The sequence below is a fragment of the Acanthopagrus latus genome, chromosome 19, assembly GCF_904848185.1.
Source record: "Acanthopagrus latus isolate v.2019 chromosome 19, fAcaLat1.1, whole genome shotgun sequence".
NCBI classification, from domain to species: domain Eukaryota; kingdom Metazoa; phylum Chordata; class Actinopteri; order Spariformes; family Sparidae; genus Acanthopagrus; species Acanthopagrus latus.
Window position 1 is genome coordinate 23,566,241 of NC_051057.1, and position 21,489 is coordinate 23,587,729.

The 21,489-nt window shown below is 44.3% G+C and overlaps 2 protein-coding genes across 4 annotated transcripts in view; both read right to left on the reverse strand.

Moving 5' to 3' along the window:
* The window catches only part of LOC119009057 (NACHT, LRR and PYD domains-containing protein 14-like), a 308,098-nt gene that overhangs the window by 170,124 nt on the left and 116,485 nt on the right, over nucleotides 1–21,489 (reverse strand). The gene's annotated exons all lie outside the window — the stretch shown is intronic.
* LOC119009049 (sodium channel protein type 4 subunit alpha-like) overlaps nucleotides 1–21,489 on the reverse strand; it is a 159,284-nt gene that overhangs the window by 115,184 nt on the left and 22,611 nt on the right. For all 3 annotated transcript variants that reach the window (XM_037079965.1, XM_037079963.1, XM_037079964.1), the window contains exons 2-6: nucleotides 9,133–9,297; nucleotides 8,786–8,929; nucleotides 8,207–8,325; nucleotides 2,441–2,530; nucleotides 1,293–1,421 (exon numbers count right to left, since the gene is read on the reverse strand). In XM_037079965.1, the coding sequence (XP_036935860.1) occupies nucleotides 1,293–1,421; nucleotides 2,441–2,530; nucleotides 8,207–8,325; nucleotides 8,786–8,929; nucleotides 9,133–9,255 (605 nt within the window). In that variant the 5' untranslated portion in view covers nucleotides 9,256–9,297. The remainder of the gene's footprint in view (nucleotides 1–1,292; nucleotides 1,422–2,440; nucleotides 2,531–8,206; nucleotides 8,326–8,785; nucleotides 8,930–9,132; nucleotides 9,298–21,489) is intronic.

Sequence of the window (21,489 nt, forward strand, 5' to 3'; positions counted from 1 at the left end):
CAGAACCTCCTGTATCAGTCTTTATTCTTAATTCCTCTAATCCCGTCAGTACAACGCTGTCGGGTCAGACCCAGCTTCTCTTTTGAACTCCATGACGATTAATTCCACTCATTTCTACTTTGCTGTTATTTCAACAGATGTTTCACAATAAAAGCCTTCCAGCAGCTGCGACTGCATAACCTGCTCCTGACGGGCTTTTATTGTGACGTGTACAGGAAGCATTGGTTGATCTGCAGCATCACAGCCAATCACAGCGAGGCTCACTGAACGTGTTCACTCCAACCCTTTATTTAAGTGTTTTTATTTCATGTTTCACTCTTTCGAAAATAAAAACTAGAATGTGTCATAATAAATAAGATCAGTATAAATGATTGTGATTATTTCTGTATTCTGTTTAAAAGAGACGCAGCTGTCATTAACATATTGATTTTCTTTTCTTCACTGATATTGACTCTTTTTTTGCTTTCAAGGTAATTTAGATTTGCAGCTTCTGTGAAGATAAAAGTCTCTGGATTCATCTCGGCGTTACAACAGCTGGTCGATCTGATACGTTAGTTACAGATTTTATATTGTGACTGACAGAAACACTGAGAGCAGATTTAAGCTTGAAGACGCTCCAGATGCTGTCGGTCTCTTCATGGGAATGTTAGCAATATTTTTACATTTCACTCCACTGTGAGAGTTGATAAAGTCACTCGGTCACTCGTCCTCAGACGACCTCGTGGTTTTTACTGATCGTACTTTAGACGACTGTCGCTTCAGAGAAACTGAAGAATCAGGCAACATTTGAAGATTCAGCGTGTTGACTGTTGATTAACCAGCGTCTGCAGTATCTGAAGCATCAGTTTGTGATGAGACTCAACAGTAAAAGCTTGAAGTCCACAGCAGTGACGGCTGCTGATCCGACGCCCTCAGACTACGACCTCATCAACAAGATGAAGACCAACATGCAGAGTTCTAGACGGGATCTGTTCGCTTCTCGACCGTTGGAACATATGAATGTAGTTTAAGCCCCACAATGGCTCGGTTCTGTTCAGGAACACATCCTGGTTTTATCTTTTACGAACAGGACTCGGGTCTCCCAGTCTTTCTTTGACTCAGTTTGATGGACCGCCTCCAGAATTTAGTTTTCCTCCTCGTGTCGGGAGCGATCGGGGTTATTTACATTCAGAAGCACGTCTTAAAGAAACATTCTCCATATTTATATATATCACAACACAAACCATCAACTGCAATCACACAGCTGCCAGCAAGCAAGTGTGTGTGTGTGTGTGTGTGTGTGTGTGACTCACGCCATGACGATGACGCTGAAGTCGAGCCAGTTCCAGGGGTCCCTCAGGAAGGTGAAGGGCCCCACACAGAAACCCCTCGCCAAGATCTTAATGAGAGACTCAAACGTGTAGATACCTGTGAAGGTATACCTGAGAGAGGGAGGAGGAGGAGGAGGAGGAGGAGGAGGAGTGAAAAACAGGTCAGCAATGTAGAGGAGGAGACATCAAAAAGGACGGAGAGAGACGGAGAGGTAAATATTCATAAAACCAGCAGAGCTGCAGACAAACATCCTTCATTTATTTATTTTGTCCCCAGAAACAAGTTCGACCCGACGGGCTCGACAGAACCATGAGGGAGGGAGAGACAGCAAACCACAGATACCTTCAAACGTCTCAGATTAAGTTTAACGTGGACGTTTTCTAAAATACGTATCATCATGTTCATGTTACCAGTGTGGCAAGATGGCCGCCTCACCAGAGTCCACAGCTCAAGACTGATCCCAAGTTGTTTGCAGGGAAACCAGATATCTAAAGGCAAACATGATGTTTTCTCATCCTAATCAGATCATCACACACTGTTCCCACAACATGTGACTCAGAACTGAACCCAGAGACGAGTCCATCTGCAGAACAAACAGAAACTTCTTCAGCTCTGGATCACAGAGAGACTGAAGACAGGAACAGTTCAGTGTGTTTGAGTTCAACTCGTTAAATATCTCATCATTTATGTTGTTTTAACCTTAATTATGTTAATTAAAAATATACATGATAAATGAAACATTATCACCACATGACACTCGATATTTGTAGTAACATGTCAACGTTTACTCCTCAGTGTCACGTCAGTTCAGCAGCGACATCGACTGGAATATATTTCAAGCTATGTTGATCTCAGTGAGACGACAACACTGGTTCACACATCAGATCAAACACTCTTTGTCTCTGATTACAGTCTGAACGGAACGATCCGCCTCACGTCTTCCTCGCCTTCCTCCCTCATGACCTCGTTCCCCCGGATCAGATACCGTCACCGTGTCATGGCGCGCTGGTATTTCTTGGCGGCTCACCAGCGGTGAGACGGTCCGTGGGAATCCCCCGACCCTCACCGGTGATTGAGTGATACAACTGGTCCCAGACAGACGGACACAGAAGTTTCCAGGTGTACTTACTCCACGTATTTGGCCCAGTACGCCGGCTCCGACATGGCCATGAAGCAACAGTTGGTCAGGATGGTGCACATGATGAACAGACTGAATAACGTGAGCAGGTTAAGGAAAAACACCTGCAGGGACGCCACATACATTCAAAACTCACTTTATATGAAATAAATAAAACATGAAAGTGCTGGATCTCTTCAGCTAGTCGTTGTTTTTAGATATTCTAGTGCAGAAATGTGACTTATTATATATTTAATGATGATAATTGAGTGTTTCAGCACTGACAAACCTGAAGCCATCAGGACACTGTTTGTAAAGGTGACACTGCTGATATATCGGACATATCACACCTGTAATAAAGGTTAATGAACACAACACAGGTGGAGCCTGCAGGTGTACTGAGTGCTTTATATGGAGGAGTCTGACCTGCTGAAGCTTCAGATGTGAGAAACAGTTGTTACTGCAGGTGGCAGGTGGAGGCTGAGCGCTGAGGACAATAAGTGCCATGAAGAGACTCAGACAGTGGAAGTTAATGTGCCTCAGTGTGACTCTGGGCTCTGAGTGACGGAGGGTAAGAGCAGAGGCTCAGATGTAAAATGGAAATGTCCTCGGTGCGACGCCGCCGATCGAGGAGCTGAAGCTTTTATGACTTGTTCGCTCATTGTGAGTCTCTGTGGAGAGTGTCAGCTAAACGCCCGAAATGTAAATGTAAAAACATCTTTGTGCCACCGTGTGTGTGTGTGTGTGTGTGTGTGTGTGTGTGTGTGTGTGTGTGCCACTACATGCCGAAGTGATTTTACATGTTCTTTTTTTTTTTTTTTTAAATACCTTTCACTGATTTCCCATTAGGGCTAAATAAAGACGAAGTGAACTGAAAGGCTGCGCAGGGTTAGCATGTGAGCTGCGCGGCTCCCCTCCGACGCCTGCCACATTCAATACAGCAAATTAATATGCCATTAACGGCGCCGATGGGGAGAAAAAGGGCCCACTCCTGTCTAATCATCACATAATGGGGAGCGGTAACTTTCCAAACTGTCAGAAGGCAGCGATACATGTTAAATATCACCTTCACCTGCCAGGTTGAGCACGCTGCACGCGATGAGGTGGGAGAGACTTTGTGAGACCTGCTCAGCTGTCAATCACAGCTATAAATGAATCATAATTATTGTAATTTGGCAGAAGGAACATACTCCCCATGTGAGAGCGGCCCAAACTCCAGCTGAAAGTTGTTTGAGCTGCAGGGTAATTGTTGATTGAGTGCCGGCTGTAATGATGTTGCCGGAGCGCGGTGGCAGGCGGCGAGATAATACGCTTACCGATTGACAAACAACGCAAATGTCCCCCCGCCGCCGCCGCCGCAGAGCCAGGAGCTAATTATGCCGTAATGATAGCCCTGCTGTTCTGGACCTCCCAGGCCACCGTACCGGTAATGTTGTTACACCTCCCACATCAGAACCTCTCGCACCGTTCTGCTCCCTCCTGCCTTCCACGTTCATGCATCATCATCACTCTTTGTAATTATTACTCTTAGTTCTTTAAGCCACAATTTACTGTTTTTATTATTATATTTTATTTTATATCATCGACATTTTGGAGAGCAATCACTTTTTACTTTTAATTTCTCATATTATCTTTAATTCTTTTGTCTTTTACTTTTTTTTAACCACCTTTATTTTATTTGTCTTTGCTCTGAATTTCTCTCTGAATCCATTTTTAGATTTTTTAATATCCGTGTTCCTTTTTTAATCACTTGATTTGATTGAAAGTTAAATACATTTTCCGAGCTCACACAAGAAGCTAAAAACAGACAATTTCTTTCTTTCAGATATTTATTTTGAAAGAACCAATCATTTGTTCTAAAACAGTGAAAAGACTGAAAGGTTTCACATCACATCCTGTTCCCTCCATCTTCAAATCGACCAATCGTTTCAACTCTTATCTAAAACTGATGTGACTTCAGAATAAAAACTAATGTTTGTATTAAATATCTGAATATATATAATACCAGGTGTAATCACGCGGTGATGATGGAGGGTCAGTGCAGCCTGTCAGCGCCGTGTGGGACCTCAACACACAAATAATCCGACATTAACACAAAGCTGATTCAGTGCTGACACGGCAGCAGCAACAATAAACGATAACACAATATATTAAACTTCATTAACGTGACTGTGCAGGTTGATCATCCGCTCCGCCTCATCAGTCACATCGTCAGCTTCGCTCAACACTTCTGTTTCTGAGAGCTCAAATAAAACACTTCAGATTTTGAACACGTGTTCTCTGGACTGATCAAGTTCAAAGAGTCGGAACTCAAAACTGTTTTTAGACGACCAACAAGCGAAGCAACATTCGGGTCACGTTTTCTCACATGTGAGTGAGACATGAGGCAGTTTGACGCTGTTAGCACACAGCTAGCTCAGTTAGCACAAAGCACACAGCCCCTGAGCCACAGAGCGCTGTGCTTTGTGCCGGGCAGCACCAACAACACATCACTAATATTGTGATAAGAATACGACACATTTTGACACAATTCTTTAAAAAATCCATCAGCTGTTTCTTCAAACCTCCTGCGATCGCTCCACAGCACAACGACACGCAGCTGGTGGATGTTTGCAGCTTGGAGGCTTCTGATGGATTAACGTGGTCCCTGAGCAGAGACTCGAGGGACACAGTGTCCAACATGTGTCCTCCAGAGAGAGGCCCTCTGGGAAATGTAGTCAAACACTGTTTTCAGCCAAAAACTACGATAGTGAGGGAAAAAAAACACAAACACACAACCTTTGTGTCATCATAACAACTGTCACCTCACACCACAGCTTGTCACTGTGGCGCCACTGTGGTCGGGCATAAATCCAGAACACACTTGACTGCACACACACTTAAAAGAGCACTCACACGTGCACACACACATACACACACACACACACACACTTAAAGTCCACTTGACCAACACAACTTGTTCTCCAACATTCAACACACACAATTTTTGTTTTGTCTCTCATTACAACACACACACACACACACACACACACACACGCACACATGTTCGCTCAGACGAACACACACCCGGCACATCAGCAGCGCCACACCTCCGGCGGCGACCTCTTCCCCCACTTATCCTCCTGACAACAGCAGCGTGTCCGCCGGCTCGACATCTCTCAACACCAGCAGCCGCTTCCCAAAGTAAAAATAGACGAGTGTGAGGTGAGGGGGGAGGAGGGGGGAGGAGGGGGGAGGGGGAGGGGTGATGGGGGGGAGGCTGTTGAGTTTTGGGTGTGAAGTAATATCTGTCATGTTGGCTCGGCGTCTGGAGCTCGAGGTGGACGGCGGCGTGGGACGAGCGACCGGCCAACACGCCACAGCTGGAGGCCTCTCAGTAACACCTGGAATTTAATCTAACATCATTCTACGGCCTCGAAACATGAAACCACATGTTTATTACTGATGAAAAAGAAAACTGAAGATACACTTTGAGGTTTAACGGTCGATTATCTGTTTCGGAAAGTTTCAGAAAGTTTCAGAAAGTTTCGGAAAGACCAGTGTTAACAAATTCATTCAATTACCCCAAAACTGCAGCTTCAGCAAAGAGTTCATTTCCTTTATTATGGTCACGCAAGTTACAATTATGTCTTTAAGCCCCGCCCCCTCCCGAATACCCAGTCTCCTCTGATTGGTCAGCTCACACATGCCTGAGCCAGAGCTCAATTACACAAATCTAACCGCCACAAAGATTTGATATCTGACATAAAACGATGAAATTATAAGATTTAAAACAGTCGGAATACTTTAAGAGTGACACAGTCTGTGTGTGTGTGTGTGTGTGTGTGTGTGTGTGTGTGTGTGTGTGTGTGTGTGTGTGTGAGATCAGAGACCGCCTTGATGGGAAATATTTACGGGTCATGTTTATCGCTCTCCAGACAGCTCGAGATGATATCTGGCTTAGAAATACGACACTTCAAAACACACACACACACGCACGCACGCACGCATGCACGCACGCACGCACGCACGCACGCACGCACACACACACACACTGACATGATTGGTAAATACACCGTCATTCCTGTACCTGTGTCTGGAACCCGTCCAGCTGTAGGAGTCAGACTGAACTCTCAGAGCTCAGCAGCACGATTACTCAGAGATGGAATATAACTGAGTACATTTACTCAAATACTGTAGCAAGTAAGTTTGAATTTACTTGAGTATTTATAACTTTCTGCTACTTTGTTCCTGCATTTCATGACATTTTGGAGGCAAATATTCTTATTTTCATGTCACTACATTTATTTTAGTAACTAGTTACTTTACAGACTACTTGTAGCACATTTTTAATTCAGTTTATTAGCAATTAGATAAAAAAATGATACTAAAGAATAATCATGTATGTGAGTTATGTAACTGATTGCTGTATAAAGAGCTGAATGTCCATTAAAGCAAAGAAGGCTGTTCATGTTTGATGTAAATTAACATTAATACACATTAATAATCCTGTAACACTTCATCTGATCAAACACATGATAACTAGAGTCTGTGAATCAGGTGGGACTGATGGGTAATTATCAGGGCAGAGTAACAAGCACATGACAGCGTGTTAGCATGAGCGTGTTAGCATGAGCTTTACCATCACTCAACACTGTGTAAGCTAACGGTTAGCGTAAAGCCCATCACTCAGCTCTGTGTGTGCTAACCTGTCAGCACAGACACATCACAGAGCATCGTCGTGTCAATACACACACACACACACACACACACACACACACACTCACACACACACACACTCACGTACGTACATTTACATCTTCAATAAAACATTTAAAACAGGTGCAGTGATCGACTCATCGTGTGACAGTCAGCTGAGATATCCTGACGTCTTCCTCAGAATGCACCTCTTATTTGAGTTCAGAAATGTTTCTGTGAATATATGAATTTATATGAAACTTGTTTTAATTGATTTTTTTCTGTGTGTAAACCTGAGAAGAGTTTCATCACAAAGTGTATTAATTAGTGTGGAAGAGAGAACGGAAATCTGTTTTAATCTTAAGTAGATCAAATTGTAAATAATCATAATCAGAACAGAGAGAAAATCATTTGACTTTAATCGGACTTTAAATCCTAAATTTCTTAAGTGTCCCTCTGGGCTTCCGTACTTCACAGACCTCCTCCAGAGCAGAAAACACAGACAGTTGATTTTATTAACTGGTGTTTGCTTTGAGCTCTCAGTCATAATTAAAGGCAACGACTGGTTTTCTTCTGTCACACGACGGCGTTCAGAGACTCTGAGGACTCTCAGCAGCAGTCGCAGGGACGCGTCCTCCTCCTTCATCCCCGGCGGACATTAAGCCTCTGCAGACTGTGACTATCAGCCTGACCTTCATGTGTTCGCTCCGTGCACTGCCCCTTTAACCGGGAGTAAACACTCTTTATGTTTCTGAGTCTCAACTGGACTCACTGCTGCACACGCCTGCAGCCACAAACCACCCAGCATGCATCTGTTTACATTATCACCCCATACTGCCACCAGGGTGGCCTGGGAACACACACACACACACACACACACACACACACACACACACACACACACACACACACACACACAGTCTCCTGCAACACACACTGAGCTCCTGCAACACACACGTCCTCCTCCAGGCTGCAGGGATGCTGCTCTGTATCTGACCTCTGACCTCTGACCTCCCTGCAGCCTCCGCCTACAGGCAGCACAGATGATGCGTCAGCAGTCCACAGCAGCAGCAGCAGCAGCAGCGAGACAGTAAAGGATATGAGTGGACCAGGATCTTGATGGCGATTCTGCGGATGGGGTGGAAAGGGCTGAAGATGTAGAGGGCTGATGTGGCACTGAAACGGAAGATGGCCTTCCCTTTGTTCAGGACTATGAAGGTCTGTGAGGGAGACAGAGATGCAACAACACAGTTAACATGTGGGAGAAGAAGAAGAAGAAGAAGAAGAAGAAGAAGAAGACTGTTTTAACTGATCCAACCACAACAGCACCAGACTCCCTTAACAAATGTGTCAGTTTAGTGAGTTGTTGAGTTGGAGACACTTTATAAACTCTGTGAAACTCTGTCTCTGACTCATTCTGCATTATTTGGACCTTCTGATGTTCTGCATGAATTTCTTTCTGTCTTTGAGTAGAAACATGGAGTCTGTTTGTCTCAGTGACGTTTGTCTGCACATGGAGCAGGAAGTGACATCAGATCACAAGTGGTCACCTGAGATGCATGTTAACGCCAAGCTGTCCACTTGTGATTGGATCAGTCAGGACAAATGTTGATACCACAGCCTCTTACACACACACACACACACACACACACACACACACACACACACACACACACCTACCCTCTTGTCTTTGAAGTAGTACGGGTCGATGTCTTCCAGAGGAACGCCCACCAGATGAGACGGGATGTCGGCGAAGATTCGCGGCAGCTGTTTTCCTGCCTCCAGGTCGGGCCGGGGCCGGGGGAGCACCACATCGCCCAGGTCCTGGCACGCACGCACACACACACACACACACACACACACACACCATCAACACATCTGGAACACAGCTCACATCTGCCTGCCGGAGCTGCCTCACATCTTTTCATTTTTTTCTGGTTTTAACCTCCAACAGCTCATCATCTGGTTCTTGTTTCATTTTGTCTGAATGATAATAATGCTACCTGGTTGTGTGTTTTTGTGTGTACCTCCTGGTATTGTTTGTTGCGTCGGGCCTCCTCCGACAAGATGCGCTGCTCGATGGCCGCCAGGGAGTCCGGCGTGAAGCGCTGAAAGCTCTCTGGTCCCATTGGAAACACACAGCCAGCCATCTTCTCATCCTGATCCTGCTGCTGACTGGCCCAGTATACCAGCTGCACACAGAGACGGAACAGATCAATACACAGCTCATCATCAATTAATAATCTGATGTGCAGATAACAACATACTCATGTTCAACAAGCAACGAGCCTTGTTGTGCTTTTTTGTTTCCCTCCGTGTGTTTCAGGTTCTAGTGCATTTAAAAGATCTTGAAAGTTAAAAAGTCATATAGACACTCGTCTCTCCCGCAAAAAACACTGCTCCTGAACACCACATCAGTAGAGCCATCTTTAATTCTGTGACTTTGTGACATCACAATGTCAGACAGAAGTAAACGTTGGGTTCATGTTAAGGAACTTTTACTAAAGTCAAGTGTTGTATCGTTCCTTTCTTGAACATTGGGAACAGCTGTAACCGTGAAGTTCAAATGCAAAACAACCATGTTGCTCCCACATTTCAACACATCGCACACGAACACACCAAAGTCGGAAAAACAAACTCGAGAAACTGAACCATCCGAGGAGCACCTGAATGCAGCACGAGCCTCTCGAGGATGTCCTCACCTGTGGATTTGTTAAGTTCTCAGGTTTTTTAGGCTCCTGTCCCGACCTGTTCGAAACAAGGTGCTGATCATATGTTGTGTTTGTACTGGACTCAGGCTCATGTATACAGTCAGGTTATTATGGGATGTCCAGGTAATGAAGTCCAGGTAATGAAGTGCAGGTCAACGACAGCGCCTCATTAGCACGAGGAAACAGGGCGATCGAGTATTGAGTTACTCTGAGAGAGAGAGATTGACTACAGGATTACACAGAGAGAGACGAGAGTTCAGAGAGAGCAAGACCGACCAAGTGTGAGGTGTGTGTGTGTGTGTGTGTGTGTGTGTGTGTGTGTGTGTGTGTCCAGACCATCTGCCTTGGATCCTAATTGAATGATTAGACAGGCCTCGTTTTTCAACCCTTCATGCATTTATTCTTCACAGCTCCCAAATCTGATTTCTAAAGTGTGTGTGTGTGTGTGTGTGTGTGTGTGTGTGTGTGTGTGTGTGTGTGTGTGTGTGTGCACGCATGTGTGTGTGTCCACATCAAAGGAAAATGGAGCTCTGTTTTCCATTCTTATCAAAAGCTGTCATCCACTCAGTCTCACACACACACACCCCCATATGTCAAGTACAGTAGGTCCTGATGAGCGGCTCAGTTCTGGTTTCCGTTCTGTTCCAACAGTCGGTCACGTACATGCTCGTCAGTACGTCTACCATCAGTGACATGAAGCACACCTGAAGATGTCAGACGGATCTGTGAGGTCGCAAGATGATCAACAGGACAGAAAAACATCTCAGATACAACAAATCTGCCTCAACGTCTTTGTTTAGTTTTTGTCTCAGATCTTAGATCAGATTCTCTGCTCCTCATTCAGATAAACATCACAGAGACGAAAAGACTCAGAGAAAAGAAAAGAAAGAAGTTCATGTAGAACATTTGCTGGATTAACAAGAAGGTCCAAATAATGCAGAATGAGTCAGAGACAGAGTTTCACAGAGTTTATAAAGTGTCTCCAACTCAACAACTCACTAAACTGACACATTTGTTAAGGGAGTCTGGGGACTTTCTCCACGGGGACAAAGAAGTCGCCTATATTGTTCCTGTTTAGTGTCTTTGTAACCTGTGACATGTTTAGATCAATAACATGTTTCTTCTTTCATAAATGGAGTGTAAATGGTGAAATCAGTGTAAACAGTGTGTTCAAACAGCTGATCAATGTTGGCAGGTAAGACTTTAGCACTTTAGACACAGAAGCAGACAGGCTGGTACAGACATGCTGCCACAAACTGACACTTTTTACAAGGAGACAAACAACTTCAGCTGAAACATTTAATGCTGAATTTACAACAAGGACACAATGATTCAGAATCTGTCAGAGACTCAGTTTCACTATGTTTATAAAGTTTTACGCTACATAACAACTCCTTAAATTAGCTGATTTGTTTAGGGAGTCTGGTGATGTTGTGGTTGACAGTTGGCTTCATGTATCATATTTAATGCTGAATTTACAAGGAGGACACAATGAGTTAGAATCTGTCAGAGATTCCTTTTCATAATGTTTATAAAGTTTGTTTTAACTCAACAACTCTTAAAATCACTAGATTTGTTAATGGAGTCTGGTGATATTATGTTACTGGTTCAGTGGTTGGATTAGCTGCATGTTGAGGGTGTGAATCTGGTCTGAGATCAGGTTGTGATGTGTTCTCTCCTGCAGACTGTGATCACAGCAGACGAGCTGTTTTACTGTGACGCTCCAGAACTATTCTGCACGACTACGACACTCTGAGTAGTAAAATATCCTCACACTCACACAGATATCACAAAAAGCACGCCGAATTTGAAAAGGTCACACAGTTTTCTACGATCTCTCAGGAACCTTCTGACGGAGCTGCAGAGAGTCGATCCAGTTTAACATTTCTGCAGCAGAAATTAGAAGCTGTGATGTTTTTCTGTCGTGTTTCCTGCTTCGTCGCTCGTGTCTGTCTCCTCACGTCCTCCATCTTCTCTTTCACGTCTGCAAATCTTCTTTAATTCTCTTTCCTGACCTCATTCTGTAACTTTCAGACTCCTTCCATTCATCCCGTCCTGTCCTACCCGTCCTGCACCGCCTCTCCTTTAGCTTCTGGCCGGACGACAGCAGCTGCTGAAAACATCAAATTACTGAGCGGACACTTTCATATGTGCGTCCAGTCTTTCTCCTGATTTCAGCGACTTTAATGATGTTTCTCTGTGTTTTCTGTCTCATTGTGTCTTTGTGTTGTTGTTCGCTAATTGTTACTCTGTGTTATGGCCTCAAACTGCGACCAGACCTTCAGGTTTAAATAAAGACGGAACACGACTGGCCTCATTTTGTGTTGCATTCAAGTGCGCGTGGATTACAACATGCTGAACATCGGCACCCCCACCAGAACAAAAGGATCAGAACTGTTTATTAGCAGACAGTCACAGAACTGATCCTCGTCCGACTCATTTCACTTTCATCACACCCCAGCTTCCATCTTTGCTTGGGACGCAGGTTTCCTCCTCGTGCCTTGCTCAAGGGGGAAAACTTAAACTTGAATTCACGCACAGCTTGACGCTGGTGGGACGAGGGACAACAACAGACCGGAGTTAACGACAGACACCGACAGTGAAGAGGAGATGTTACGAAACACAGAGAGAGAAAGAAAGAGAGAGGCGGGATTCATTTCTGGGTCACAACACAAAACGTAGACGACCCGACAACCAAGCAGCCATCACCCTCAGGAAGGACACACACACACGCACGGACACACACACACGCACACGCACACACACCATGTGTGTGTGTGTGTGTGTGTGTGTATGTCCGTGTGTGTCCGTGTGTGTATGTGTGTCTATAAACCTGCAGCCATATAACACTTCATACCAATTTCATTTCATTTTTCCTGCAGTCAGTTTCGGGCTTCCACCAGCGACCGTCCCGTAATATAAACATGAATGTGTCGCCTATTAAACATGCACCTTTATTAACCAACATAAAACATGTGCTGCACACACACACACACACACACACACACACACACACACACACACACACACACACACACACACGTCTGATACATAAACATGTCACACTCGGCCGACCGAGCAGCCGACATGTGATGCAAGTTTTCGCTCACGTCTTGTTTTGTTTTATTTGTAATTAGGTCCCTGAATGCAACTTGCGGATGTCGGAGAGACCTTAAACACACCGCCAACACCAAATCATCCGCCATGTTTCTGCTCACAGCTGCGTTACAGTACGACTCGATGGACTCCACGTCTCATCCGTGAAGCTGATCTGTACAGATTCAGTTTGGACTGTTTTCCTTCATCTCCAAGTTAGAGAGATTTGCATGTTTTGTTCTCCACGACGTGAAGAAACCAGCTTTGTTTTTCAAGCCTCAAGACACGTTCGTCATACTACTAAAATACATTAATACAGTAAATGAACATCATACTGTCGGGGAGGTGGTTCATCAAGTGTGATCAGGTTCTGATGAATCATGTATCATGTTGTTAAACGTTTGTAAGGACACAGTGTTGTTCTTCACATGTGTGAGAATCTCTAACATTTCTTTTTAAAATAGCCCTGAAACAAAAGGATCAGAGTCTGGATGAGGTCTGACAACATTCACAAAGTGCTTTGACAGTCAAGCAAAAGCAGGAAACGATGAAGACGATGTTACAGAATAAACAGTCAACAGTCTCGTCTGAGGTGAGTTAGAAAGTCAACATGAGTGACGACAAGTCAAAGGAATAAAGTGATGAAACAGACAAAATCACAGAAACAGAAAGAGAGAAAAAGCAAAGATAGAAATAAATGAAAGAGTAAAATCAATAGAGGACGATCAGAAGACGACGTCACATCAGAGGAGTGAAGAACGGACACAGATACAAGTCCAGACTCACAAAATACACCAACAGAAAAACATCAAAACCAGAAGCCCCGAGAACTCCGGGTCAGTCCGGTACCAGGACCGGCTCGGCTCTGTTGTGACTGAAACACAATAAACTCTGAGTGTTTCTGTGACTCCAGCAGCTACTGAAGAGGTGTCTGTGACAACGTGTTGGATCAGAACCAGAACCAACCACATGTGAGAATATTAAGAACTCTGCGCCTGTGCTTCTGTCACACACGTCTGATTCTGATTGGTCGGATGACGTCACGTTGTGTTGCAGCGGAACCAGAATGTGGACACTTGCACCGCGGGCTTGGCCATAACTCTTGCAGACCCGAAGGCGACGGCTCATCGTCATGGTAACGTGATGTTAAACATACCATAATAAGCGCCGCGTGGTCGAGAAGCCGCGCCGCGTTTTTATAGAAACAACAGAATCTCCCTTCAGCCAGCCGACGCAGCGTCTGCTCCTCACCCCCATTTTCTCCAGGCATCCATCAGCTCTGCCTCTCCTGAGTGTGTGTGTGTGTGTGTGTCTGTGTGTGTGTGTGTGTGTGTGTGTGTGTTTGCATGTGTGTGTGGCCATGCGCTTGGCGTAGGTGCATGCATATTCTGTGCTCCTTTATTTCCATACCATTTCAGCTATTCATCAGATACAGTGTGTGTGTGTGTGTGTGTGTGTGTGTGTGTGTGTGTGTGTGTGTGTGTGTGTGTGTGAGCAGAATGGCCGTACGCTTGGCTTGCTCTTTTCTCCTCCGAGCGTTTCTTCCAACCTCTGGCAGCCTACAAACTCTCTCTCTCTGCTGCATCATCAGCCATGTTTCCACGTCGACTCTGAAATAAAGTCAAAACTACTGAAATCTATTTTAAAAAATTCAAATCCTGGAAACAAAAAAAAAAAAAAAAAAGCATTTTTAACAGTTTTGTCTCACAAATTGTACATATTCAGATGGTGTCCTCCGGTTTGTTGAGTCAGCGGCTGAGACTCGTTCATGTGTTTCATCGGGAAAATACAGAAGATCGTTGACGACTCGACTGTTCTAATGAAGATCTACGTCAGGATCAGAGAGCAGACGGAGTGACGGGTGACCAGGTGGAGGAATCAGAGTGTGTCTGAGGAAAACAAACAGACCTGTGTTTCTATATTTGATCACAGCTTCTTTCGCTCGCTCGCTCTCAGTTGTGTCAGTTTGTATCCGTCACAAACTCGACGGTGGAGCAGAGAGAACTCCTTTAGTTTGTCATCAGGTCGAAGTCTTCCTCACGTTAGGAAACCTCCAAGTGACCAGATGGAAAAAAGAGATTTCAGATGGAACAAGAAGCAAATTTTAGAGGTGGAGGAAGTGAATATAAAGTCAAATCAAAGATGCAAAAGGACAAAAACAAAAGCAAAGTCGCCTTCTTTGTGTGAAAAATATTGTGTCTGTCTCAGTGATGTTTAAGTGAGAGGACGTTGTATCGTGTGGGTCAATAAATCTGTGTTTTTTTGATTGGAGTGAAGCTGCTGTACAATCTGAGCCAACAGCAACCACGACCGCTGGTGACGATGCTTGTATCGTGCTGCCCCGTCAGGTCCTTTAGTTCCCTTGTCTGTGCCAAGACGTTGTAATAACGCTCATTAATTGCCTCGACTTTACCTTGTGATCACTGTGGACTTCTGTTACGTGGTGAAACATGAATCCTGCAGCAGCAAAACCCGAATCTCAACAATTTTAACCTTACTGGTGAGAAGTGGGTTGCAGATGGTGAGGGGAGGAGAAAGATGAGGGTTGTGTGGTTAATTGCAGGTCTGTGTGTGATTTAAGTCGACTTAATTTAATTCAAACACGTCGGTCAAACGCCCAGACCTCCAGACCTTCTGCCTTGTTACATAAAGGCCACACCACCAGCCGCAGCGCTGGACGTTGGTCCAGATGTAAATCATCCAATGTGGGCGTAGAGTGGATTATTCATGCACAGCGTTCTCCAACCTTGACTTGCGGGTTGAATCCAGTTTGAACTCTTTTAATGGTCACTATTGTTTCCCTCCATATGAAGCAGAAGGCGGTGAAGGGAAGCCGCTCTGAGCAGGTGTGGCATCACTCAGGACCAATCCCATCAGCCCTTTCTGCTCCGCTCTAAAAGCAGAGTGTCCTGTCAGAGCGCGGTGATGGAGAGCGAAAACTCTTACAGAAATACTCTCCTCAGAGGACGCCGCTGTCCAGAAGCAGCAGCAGTGAATATGCAGCACCTTCAATTCAATTAGCCTGAGAGGAGAAAACACATTTTGTCACTGCGCTGCTGCTGCTGCTGCTGCTGCTGCTGCTGCTGCTGCTGCTGCCGTTAACGGAGCGAAGGCGCTGCCCAGCGCCGGAGAATGATTCACTGATATCAGGCCGAGAGCCAAGCTGAGCTGGCAGAGGACTACAGGGACCGTTTGGCTCCAGGATGGAGTGGGGGGGCAGTAGTGAGGAGGGGGGTGACCCTGACGTGTAGCCGCCTCCATGCGTCATGGTGAAGCTCCATGTTGGATGACAAACGTTCACACCTCCACAGACACGTAGAATCCCACCTCTGAGAAGCTCGTAATGAGTCTGTCCATCAGCGCGGTGTTGATTCAGCTGATGTCTGACACCGGAGCGTCTCACCACTGCTCTTTGTGTTTCTACCCTAAACACATCGAGGTGTATACATCTGTGGTTTCTGATTGGAGCGAAGCTGCTGTACGATCTGAGCCATCAACAACCACGACCACTCGAGACGATGCGTCCATAGAAACACAGCGAGCTAACAGACAACAACTGTTTACAGTTAATTACTGTAAAAAATACATATATTACAACCTGTTTGCAGTCATTTCCTTCATAAATATCAGCTATAATATAAACTTTTTAAAAAAATCTACTCTGTAAATCGAATTACAGTTAATTTCATCGTGAACAAAGTGCAGTTATTTGATATATTACGGTATTTTCCCCAGATTTTATATATTTACAGTGAAGTTGTGTGTTTTCTAAATCTGGTGACAGTGAAACTAAAGTTTAGTCCCATTTCTTGATTTAAAGTAATTAGATGTATCGACGCAGATCTTTTGTGGCGTTCTACGGCTGTTATTTGACAGTTTTTTACAGTAATGTTATTGTTAAGTTGTCTGTTTCCACTTTGAGAATAAAAAACAGTCACATCCACTCAGCTCATCAACAGAACAACCCAGTCACCAGAACAAATGTTGCGAAGCACAGAAACTTTCTTTAGGTTGAGTTTTCAGTTGTTCTTGTAGTCCGGTCGGGTTAAGACATAAAAACGTTGGTCAGGGTTTGAAAAACACATTCTGGTGAACATGTTCTCTCTCCGGGCTCATCACTAAGACTTCTGGTCGCCTTAAAGCTTCAGAATACACGACAACTGACATCTGGTGCGTCTGCGTGGACTTTCAAAATAAACCCAGAGGGTAGAGAAGTCAACTTTTGACTGGAGCGTCTCCGGCAGGAAATCTGGTGGACAGCCCCTCCCCCCCTCCCTCCTCACCACCACTGAGGTACCCTTGAGCAAGGCCTTTAACCCACACTGCTCCAGTGGAGCTGCTCTGTGATATTATTGATGTTTTCTGGTTGTTTTTTACATTTTAAAACAAGTTAATACAGCTAACGAGGCTGCAATCAACCGACTTGCTGCCATTTTTGTGGCGTCAAAACACTGGAAGTCGGACCATCTCATCTGTGATCGTGACCACCAGAACCAGATTTACAGCAGAACCTTAATGTTTTCCTGACGCTCACAAAGTCTGCAGCTTCCACCGAACCAGAGCAGTAACACACTGTTGTGTTGCAACTCTGATTTACTGTGAAGCTCCAAGAAAAGTCCTGACTTTATATCAGCATGAAGGAAGGAGAGGATGACTGAGTTTACATGTTTGGGTTAACTGCTCCTTTAAAGAGCATCAGATTAATAATCTCAGGAGGTAAACTGCTCTCTGGTCAGTGTCGCTGTGTAAACACTGTATTGTCTGATTGAAGCCATCTTAGAAAGAGTCATTAATGATTTCATGTGATCTGACGGCAGCAGAGACGAAACAGTCGTTTAGTCTTTTAAAGCCTCTTAAATAGTCCCGAGTCTGTCGCTGCGTAAATGGGTCATTATATAAACTCACAGCACTTCCTGCTGTTTGTGGAGAGGACTTTGTGATCATGGAGGTTTGTAACAAGGCTCTGGTCTCTCTTCTATTCTTCCTTTCAGACAGTTTGGCCCTAAATTGGCTTCCTGCGTCCCGGCCCGTCAGAGGGAGTTGGATCAGTCTGCTGCTGAAGGTGCTTTTCTGTTTCTCGGCGGGGTTGACTGATTGTCCCTGACTGCCAGTAGTCGGTTCATTGTGCTTTGTTGTTGCTCAGGCTGCAGACAGTCCAGGCCCACTCCTCACGCTGAGCCAACCTGACTCATTAGCTCAGCGAGTCCTCTGGCATCGCCCGCTCTGACGCCACTGACTTCACCTCAAAGTCCTCTGCTGGCCGGCGTGGAGCTCTCTACATGTTAACATCAAGTCCGTCCTGCTGTTTGTGACCTGCTGCTGTCTGTACGCTGCTCCACAGCCTCACACACAGTCCTACTTAACCTGCTGCCAAATACTCAAACCAGGTTTAGTGACTCTCACTGTGGAAGAAGACAGAAAGTAGGATTTCTAAATGCAGGTATGAGGACTTCATGTTTATGTGCCTGACTTCTTCCTGGCGTCTCTGCAGGTTAAGACAAGTTCAAATAATATTCAGGGAGTCCAGCAACAAACAGCATCCTGCAGTGATTCAACAATGATCAACAAAAGATAGTTTACAAAACTTCAGTTTCTTAAATCTTTGCAGAGTGAGCCCTCGTCTCAAACAATAAAGGATCTCTTCCTTCGTTATCTCATTGATTTGTTCCATTTCTTTGGTCATTTCTCTCTTCGGTCCTTGCTTCATTAAATGCTCCTTCCTTCTCTTGGTTCCTGCTTCCTTTGTTTATTCCTCCTTTGGTTTCTGTTTAATTCCCTTTCCTCCTTCCATTCTTTCCTTCATCACCGTTTCCACTTCCTTCCTTCCTGTCTCTCTCCCCTGATTCCTTTGTTTCTTCCTTTCTTTCTTCCTAAATGTTTCCTTGATGATTCCTTCCTCTCCTCACCTTCCTTGTTTCCTCTCCTGTTAAACCCAGATTACGTTCAGTTCAGCTGAGCCCGGTTTGTTGACGACTTCCACAGATTTTGCTTTTGGCAGATAAACAGCTGGTTCAGGTTAGAGACGGATCAGCACCACTGAATTAACAAGGTGAAAACACTCCGAGGATTCGTGCTGCACGCTCGTCCACCACGTCAACTTCTACACTCTCAGTTTCCTCTTCGCTTCAGTGAGGACTCGATAAAACTGACACAGCTCGAAAACCAGCAGCTGAATCATCCCGAAACAGAACAGAAACCCAAAAAATACTCTGAGCTACTTCATACATACGTGACTTCAACCCGACAGAACCACCCACTGTTAATGTTCTGATCATCAGTGTGTGTGAGAAGGAAGGAAAACCCAAAGAGAGGAAAGGAAAGGAGGGAGGAAGTGTGTGTGTTAATATCACAGCCAACACACTCACTGAGACACTGGAGACAGTTAATATGATCTCACACACACACACACACACACACACACACACACACACACACACACACACACACAGACTGGTATCAGTTCATATTCTGGTCAAGGTCGTGTTGAAGTGTTTTATAGACGTCGTCAAATCTCCATCAGACGTTACAGGAAGAGACTCAACATCCAAACCGACTGACAACCTTTAAAAAACATTCAGAACGAATGAATCAAATAAAACTGTTTCTGTGTCGTCGACACGTCTGAACTGTCACAGAACACTTTCATAAAAACTCTGAAACTAATAATCACACGAGTTCATTGTCAGGAGCAAAAATTTACCTCAAATGTTTTTATTCCTTCCTTCCTTCCTTCCTTCCTGTTTCGTCTCTCTTCTTCCTCCTTTCCTCGCTACCTTTAACGTCTTCTTCCATTCTATCAATCTCTGCTTCCTTAATATTTCCTCCTTCCTTCCGTCCTGATTAGTTTATTACATCTTCCTTCCCTGTTTCCTTTGGATTTCCTCCTTCCATTACCGTCCTTTCTGTCACAACTTCCCACTTCCTTCCTTATGTCCTTGCTTCATTTTCATTTCTTCCTCCCTTACCTTCTTAATTATTCCACCCCTCCTCCTTCCCTCTCTCCTCATTTCCTGTATTGTTCTTACTCCTCTATACTGATTCCTTTATCATTTCCTCCTTCCTTCTTTGTTTTTCTTCCTTCCTTCCTGAATTGATTCCTCACATATTCCTTCCTCACTTCCGTCCTTCCTCACACTGTCTGTCTGGACGTCGTGTCACCACATCAGTCATCTCATCCTGTTTATCTGCTCCTCGTCGTTACATTTTGTCGCTGTATGTTTTATCACCTCGGCTGCAGGTTTGTTCTGTTTCTGATTCCATGAAAGCGAAAATAAAGGAAACATGCGTCAGGCTGCCAGCTGTCGATCCACCGACTCTCCTCAGTAAACTGAATTAGACACGTTACATTAAAATAACACGTACCATCCGTCACGTGGTCGTTTTCAGATCTGCCATCTTTTACTCTGTGACGGTCGGTGAGACACTTTAAAATATGGCTGAAAAATCTAAACAATGTCATCAACGAACAACATTTCACACAAAACGTCTCACAGAATCAACAGCAGAGATCTGAAACTGCAACGCTACGAATCCAAACATCAGAACAAACATGATGAAGATGATGAAGTGTTGGTGATGAAGGCAGAGAGCCGATTCTCACACATCAGGAACATCAAATCACACCTGGCTCCTCATTCAGGTAAATAAACACCAGTTAAAGTTTATTCTAGAAATTTCTATCACACAGTTTTCAAATAAACGGTGTCAACAAGAGACGTGAAACTGTGAAGAGTGTCAACAAACGTAGTGAGTCGACCAGAGAACAACAGGATGAAACAAGAGATCCTCAGAAATAGAAAGCTATGTGTCCTTGTGTGTGTGTGTGTGTGTGTGTGTGTGTGTGTGCGTGTGCGTGCGCTCATGTTCAATCACGGCTAAAAGTAAAAACTAAGTCAGTGTGTAAATACTCGTGTGTTGTGTTTCTAAATTCTACTTTTTACTCAAAGTTTGAGCATCAAAATAAACTTCAAGTACTTAAAACTAAAAGTTCTTCTGCTGCAGAGTATTTGATTACACATGTATTTCATGATTGAATTGTTAATTATTGATGCAGTTATATGAGCTTTAAACAGTGGAGCTAATCTAAGTGTAACGTAGCAGAAAATAAAGACATGTTGTTAAAATATTACTTTACTAAAAGTGAAAGTCACCAAGATGAACAGTACTCGAGTAAAAGTACTAAAGTAACTGATACTGAATGTACTAAAGTATCCAAAGTACAGGTAAAATCAAATTATATATATTTACATGTATGTATTTATGTGTCATATTATTGGATCAGATATCTTTTCTATCTACTTTGGCTCTGATGCAGGATGTAATCTACAAAGTAACAAGTGACTGAAAGGTATTAAATAAATTTAGTGAAGTAAAAAGGAAAATATTTGTCTTCAGAATGTAGTGAAGCAGAAGAATAAAGCAGCAGAAAATGGAAATACTCCAGTAAATCCGTCACTTTACTAGTTACTTCAGACTTCAGTTACATGACTCGGCCGCGAGCTGAACTGAGAAGCAGCTCAGAGTGTTTTCGGGTCGCGTCCTGCCTCCTCTCACGGTTTGTATCGTTTCCACGGCAAC